We start from the raw sequence: 7102 nt of genomic DNA, 5'->3' as shown, positions 1-7102 counted from the left end.
TTCAACTCTTCTTGCATAGCCACAATCCAACCATCATCAGAAAGTGGTTCATCAACAAAAGTGGATTCAGACATGGAGAGTAATCCTAACATTGAATGCTTTTCCATAAAGGTAGACCTTGTCTTTCTAAGACTATCTTTGTTTTCAAGAATTAACTCTTATGGATGAGAAGATTTGTACTTGAAGTTCTTCTTGGATTGTGATGCATCTGAGGAGCCATCTTGTGCTTCTTCAGATTCTTCATCATCTGAATGAGCTTCTGAAGTAGACTCAACTTCTAGATCACCAACTTCTTCTGAAGTTCTGATAACTTCTAAGTATCCAGCTTCTGATGGATTGCTAGCATCTGAACTTCCAGCTTCTAAACCTTTAGCTCTTGATGTGTTTCATATACATAAATTTTTAAATTTTTTTGAACTAGCTCTAACATTTTATTACAAATTTGTAATATTGATCATGTAACCCTAATTTATTACAAAAATAGAACAGAATAATAATTTCTCTATAGAAAATGTAAATATTTTTTTAGCTAGTGTTAAATATTCATTGTTGTTTACTTTTATTTCTTTAATCATTTATACCGATTGTTTCTTCTATAACACATATCAACAAATCACTAAAAAAAACTCAAAATCATGATTTGATTTTGTCAAAAACAAATTTGGTTGTTTCTACTAGTTATTTTATTGAAAGAAAAAAGAAATACTCCTTTTAGGACTTAAGTTTGGTCAAATATCTAACAATTGGTTCGTACATTATTGGACAAGTTCAAAACAAGACACCAACTTAACGCAGCCGTGTTTTGCTTCCTTCTCGAAACACCCTACTTTCTCAACTCTTTCCATCACACGCCTACGTTTCTTTACTTCAATTCCTTTCTTTCATTTCTTCTCTCTATAATTCCTATTCTCCCTTATTGCTACAGTGCTACCGACAGAACCAAGGTATTTTTTACATTTATATCAAAAATTACCATTAATTTTAATCAGTTTTTAGGGGTAGAGAATTTCATTGATTGATCCTGTGTTTTCTTTTCCTTTTCAGATTCCTGATTAGTTTGTAATTTTAGATTGTGAATTTTTCTTTGGTTGTTGATTTGAGAAAAGTATGAGTGCGAATCTAAGAAATGGAAGTGAGAGTTCCAGCTCGAGTTTGAACAGCAGTTTTCATGACACGGAGGATGATCAAACCATTGCAAGAATATTAGCAGAAGAGCAAACTCTCAATACAGGTAGTAGCAGACAGCTTGGGAGGCGACTTTCCCATTTAGATTCTATTCCGGTATGTATCAATCATATGCTATGGCTTTTTCTTAATTCGTTCCTATTTCGTATGCTATTGTATTATGTTGCCTGCATTGTGAATTTGAGATGAGAAGACTAATTCGGTATGTTGGCAGCATACTCCGCGTGTTAATGGAGAGATTCCTGATGTCAATGACGCGACACTTGACCATGAGACGCTATCTGAAAGGTTGCAAACACTAGCTTCATTTATAGTTATCATTTTTTGTTTTCGAACTATGCAAATTAACGGTGCAGTTTGTTCTATGTTTGTCTTCTATTTCTGGATAATCATTATATTCGATTATAAATCTCATTGATCATATTAATGCCGTGGTGAGGGAAATAGATATATAGTTAGATAAATGAAGAGATAGTATGAGCTTTGAGAAAATAGACTAAGGTGCTTTGGGCATGTAGAGAGAAGACCGGTAGATTCTGGACTGAAGAGAGTAGATCAGATGGAAAGGAGTCCAACAATGAGCTAAAGGTAGAGGAAGACCTAAAAAAAATTATAAGAGAAGTTATTTAGAAAGATCTTGAGATTAACGATTTGGATAGAAAGCATCGTCTTAGATAGCAAATTATGGCAGAAATTGATTCATATAGCCGGCTCCACTCAGTGAGATAAGACTTAGTTGTTGTTGTATGCTTATATGCCTTTTGTTTTTTTCAATTTATGTTAGAACTTTATACCTCTTTACATATATCTTAAAAGGGAAACCTAAGTGAAAACCATGATATAACTTGCTTGAGAGTTATGTGATTGTGAGTTGTAATGATGTCAAAAATGACACTGCGGAATCATGAAAGGGAGCTTAGTTGATGTGAAACAAAGTGCTTATTTGTTTTTTATTCATAAAGTATTTTGTTTTACGTGATAAATATGATCCATCTTTTTCTACAGGTTGGTTACATATGGCCTGTCAGAACTACAGATGGAGGGCGATGGAAATTGTCAGGTATTCAGGTTTCTTTCCTTCGAAAGAAAACTTATGCGACATCTTACTTTTCCGTCATTATTTGGCACGTTTGATGCATGTTCCTTCGTTATACTCTGTCTAATATCTGTGAAAACCTTAACAGTTCCGAGCTCTAGCTGATCAGTTGTTCCGCAAGCCTGATTATCATAAGTATGTGAGAAGGCAGGTTATTAAGCAGGTAGGTTCGTTATAGGCATAATTGCACTAATTTCTTTTGGCTATTACGAAATATTTCATCAAAACACTGCATGATCCTCACTCATTTTTCTTAATTTATCTTGTGTTATTGCCGATTGAACATTGTTGGAAAGTATTCAGTTTTTGAGCGAGCCTAATATTCACATTCTAATCTATCGTTTCTTTTTTTGCTTGTACTTTTTCTCCCAGCTAAAGCATCAAAAAAAATTGTATGAAGCTTATGTGCCAATGGAATACAAAAGCTACATAAAGCAGATGAAAAAGTTAGATATCATTGGTGATCAATTTTACATTGATTTCATTAGAGAGCATAGTATTGATTTGATGGTAACGCTAATTTCATATTTTCAATTTGTGTGACAATAGATCAGGAGAGTGGGGAGATCATGTTACTCTACAAGCAGCTGCAGACCGGGTGAGTTATCTAAATTCTATAAATCTCAGGAGCATAGTCGTAAATATTGGTTCTTCTACTCTCTATTTTCAATTTCTAGAAGAAAAAATTCTATATTCCACAGTCACATATTTCTGTGGTTACTTATTGTTAAAATTGTTTTTCTTCAGTTTGACGCCAAGATTTGCTTAGTGACCTCTTTCAGAGACACTTGCTATATCGAGATCCTTCCGACTAACAAAAGGCCCACAAGAGGTAACTATTGTTAATGTTGTTTTGTTTGTCCTTATGTTAAAATTCTTCTTTAGAACTTGTTTTGTCTTAAGGTCAATGTAGTTACGATTCCTTTTTGAATTTAGAGTTATGGCTAAGCTTTTGGAGTGAAGTGCACTATAACTCATTGTACACAAATGGAGGTAAAGATTATAACAAGTTTCAAATGGATTTTTCTTCTTGTTTCCTCTATAAATATAATCTTCATGGTTAGAAGTAGTATAAGAAAATAAGCTTATTTTTGCTTCCTACAATGAATTTGCAGATGTTCCTACTAGACATCCAAAGAAAAAGTATTGGCTCTTCTAGACAAATGGAAGATTATGAAATCACAAGAAGAACTACTGATTATATTATTTTAAAAAACTAATTGTCATTACCCTTATGGGGAAATAAGATGATGCATCATAACATTTAGGTAATTATCATATTTGTACATACTACATCATGCAAAGCATAGCTAAACTCAATGAATTTATCTAAACTTTCATTGTACAGTCTGATTTCCTGACAAGTAGAGTGCAAAATATTTGAGTTGCCTCTGTTTTTCATATTGGGATTACTGTCCACTCTTCATATTATGGTTTCAACTGACAACATGGGTGAATAAAAAAATATACAGATTGAGTATAAGCCTTGTATATTGGAGAACAAGCTGGCTGATATAGAGAAATAGTTTTTAATTACGGGATGGGATATGAGTGTTCAAAATCCAATCAATTCAATAGGAAATCGCAAATTCAACGGAATCAAATTGAAAATTGCATTTGTTTCGGATATGTTTGTGTCATTTTTTAACAAATCTGTGCGGTTCAGTTTGCAATTTGTATTTTACAAATCAAACCAAATCAAATCAAATTGAATTATGTTATAATTCAAATTTCACTCATCTCATATCCAACCCAAACTCAAACCTAGTATGTCTTACGATTACGAACAACTTTTTTTTTCTCACACTTAGGATTTTAGTTTCAACATTCTCAAATCTCTTATAACAGTATTGTGCCTTCTTCTTTAGGCATATATCGTCTCTTCTTCACTAATATCTACTATATTATATTCTTTCCTTTTCATCTTCTCATTTTTATGTTATTGTTCTCTTTTCTAATTTCATTTTTATCGCACCTCTTCTTCTCTAACCTCTATTCTCTTTTGTTCTTTCTTTTTCATCTTCATTAGTCTCTTATCTCCTCTTCTTCTTCTTTTTTGTTTCATACATTGTTTAATAATATTGTTGTATATTCATTATTTCACTTTTTGTCTAATCTGATTTTTATATATTCGATGGGAAGTTGTAAGAACAAGATTTGGTTCAAGAATTAAAACATTTGCAACCTAAAGATACAAATAGAAAATTGAGAACAAAAATAATGAAGTTTTTGGTTTTGTTTGGTTCGATTTTATTTCTAAAAATCAACCAAACCAAACTGCATGCTTTTTTTTGGGGTCGGGTGATTTTTAGTTTCAAAACTGTGCAAAACGCACCACGAACACCTCTAGGGTGGGGACAAGTTAGACCTATAAAATTTAATTTAATGTGTGTTTGGATCTTCTGTGTGTTTGGATCTTCGGTGACAAAAATTGATTCTGAGTGAATTAATTTTGTAGAATTGATTTTGATTAAAAGTGAGTTAGACGTAAAGTGATTTATGTTTGAATATATTTATGTAAAAATGAGTTGAACAAAAAGTTGCAGTGTAAAAGACATGTTTAAACTCAAAGATACAAGTTCTAACTTCAAGTGGAATGAATTCTGGAGAGAGAATATTTTTTTAGTAAAATGGGAGGGAAAAGACCCAAAATAAGGAGACACTAGGCATCATGCCTCAGAGGCACACCATAACAGTTGTTACTAAGAAAACGACTTAACTCAAACAGGCAAACATCGAACCAAAAACAGTCATCAAAACTGGACAAATCCAGCTTGGCTAAAAAAATAGCACACTTATTATCCTCTCTAAAAATGTGAGTGAACTGCACTTCTTCAAAATGGTGGAGGAGAAGAAGAATCCGCCTAGTCAAAGTCGAACATTGCTTAGGCTTCAAAGGCTATCCTTGGAGAGCATTCGCTACCGTCTTGTTGTCAACTTGAACAATAAGATTCTTGAAACCTCTCTTCCAAACAAGCTTCAAACCCGTAAAGACACCCCAAAACTCTGCAGCAGGACTATTGCAATCACCAATAGTTTTATGAAAGCCATCGAGCCATCTTCCTTGATTGTCACGGGAAAAAAAACTTAACAAGCAATCCGCTAGTGGTTGCCCCCGTCAGAGTTGAAACAAACTCAACCCATAGGGGGAGGGCATTAATGAACTAAAATCGGACTCTGAATCAAAGGTTGTACTTTAAGGGAAAGTCTCATGTTGGCACAGTAAAGAGAAGCATACTTACAGACCTCATGATTTTAAAATAACCAAACATCTCAAAATCAATTCAAAATCAATTCAAAATCATTTATACACCTCTAACAGTATTATTTGTCTCTTCCAAAAATTAAACCAAACACACATTTATTATGCTTATTTTTAATAACTTTATTATCATTTTATCATTCATAATCTTAAGATATCAAATTTATTAAGGATGATAATATTTTTTTGAAAAAAATAAAAATAAAATAAAAATGAACAAATATTATAATTATTCTTAAAATGACCGCAGTTAGTTTAATTATTAATTTTTGTTGATATGGAAAAAAAAGAAACACATTTTATGTGGGTGGAAGCAAGACGAGACGGGGAAATTCGTTCCTCATTGAGGATATGGTGGATGGAATTGTACGCCGCCCTAGTGTTGTCATATGTACATGTGAGACACGTTCTTTTCTTATTAATAAAGGGACCAAAAAAATAAGAAATTATTTATCCTATCATAAGTGGTGGAAAAACACTTTAAAGAATTTTGAAAATGTATTTCAGAAATTAGAAGTGCATTTTCGAATTCACTATTTTCACATTAAAACACATTTTAAGTGAGAGGCACCATTTTCAAATTAAAACATATTCTAAGTGAGATTTACTTTATTTTATTTTTCAAATTTAGTCTAAAGATGCATTTTTAAATTCACTCTATACGTACCTCATACATTCCTAATAAGAAACTCATTTTATTAAAAAAATGTTTAAAAATATACTTGGAGATAAAATCATTTCCATATTACTTTGGTCACTCTTTCTTTCGTATAAAAATTTAAAACGCTAAATCAGTGTTGATCAAGTAAAAAAATAGATCTAATTTATTTCTTAAATAAAAAAAAAAGAGTTATGTGTTGCTCCAGAAAATCCTTAGAAAAAGAGAGGAAATATAAAATTCAATTACTTCCGATTCAATCCCAAAGTTAGTGTCTTCGTATTTGTGGTGTGATATGAATATGTTATAAATTTGAATAAGTTTAATAGAGTTATGAGTTAGAAAGTATAAAGGCATATGAATATAATGGAATGCATCTAAAGGCTATTATGACCAAATGTACTAGCTACACATATGGAATGCATTGATTTTTTACGGAAGTATACTTTTAGATTAATCTGAAACTATTTATTCAGATTTTTTTTTTATATAAAATATGAGTGTGACTCGCTTATATTAGATGATATGCTTAGATGTAGAGGGGGTGAATAGATTACAAGTTAAAAAATTTAATAAAAAATTGTTTTAAAAAATTTATGGCGCACGAAAGTAACCTGGATCGAATCGCCTAACCGAACCGCTATAAAAAAACTCAGATATGCGTAATTGTAATCAAGATATGATAATGAATACAATTTGATCAAAGACTTTTAATCATTGCCGATTAAATGTTATACTACAAGTATAGTCTATTCCCAATGATAAATCACAAAAAAAAAAATCTATTGAAACAAATTATTGAACACCTTGTGTGCAATCGAATTTGTTTGGAAATGTATATGGTTTTGTTGATATTAAAATTCAATCCCAACTCAACAAAACCTCTTTCAAAAGGTAATCA

General features: G+C 31.8%; 1 protein-coding gene across 1 annotated transcript; it reads left to right on the top strand.

Moving 5' to 3' along the window:
- The first annotated feature begins 725 nt into the window (after positions 1-725).
- On the top strand, positions 726-3682 carry LOC127083399 (OVARIAN TUMOR DOMAIN-containing deubiquitinating enzyme 11). The gene is made up of 10 exons (XM_051023712.1): positions 726-944; positions 1045-1281; positions 1400-1473; positions 2191-2245; positions 2370-2444; positions 2654-2727; positions 2831-2879; positions 3029-3113; positions 3218-3274; positions 3397-3682. The coding sequence occupies exons 2-10, from the start codon at positions 1108-1110 to the stop codon at positions 3438-3440; spliced, it is 687 nt and encodes a 228-aa protein (XP_050879669.1). The 5' UTR covers positions 726-944; positions 1045-1107; the 3' UTR covers positions 3441-3682.
- Positions 3683-7102: the final 3420 nt, after the last annotated feature.

This window comes from Lathyrus oleraceus, chromosome 5 (genome assembly GCF_024323335.1).
Source record: "Lathyrus oleraceus cultivar Zhongwan6 chromosome 5, CAAS_Psat_ZW6_1.0, whole genome shotgun sequence".
Classification (NCBI taxonomy): domain Eukaryota; kingdom Viridiplantae; phylum Streptophyta; class Magnoliopsida; order Fabales; family Fabaceae; genus Lathyrus; species Lathyrus oleraceus.
This window is presented reverse-complemented; position numbering and strand designations above follow the sequence as displayed.

Coding starts and splice junctions, on each gene's coding strand:
- LOC127083399 (XM_051023712.1), top strand. CDS start 1,108: ATGAGTGCGAATCTAAGAAATGGAAGTGAGAGTTCCAGCTCGAGTTTG. Junction 1,282..1,399: donor CCCATTTAGATTCTATTCCG/GTATGTATCAAT, acceptor GTATGTTGGCAG/CATACTCCGCGTGTTAATGG. Junction 2,445..2,653: donor GAAGGCAGGTTATTAAGCAG/GTAGGTTCGTTA, acceptor TTTTTCTCCCAG/CTAAAGCATCAAAAAAAATT.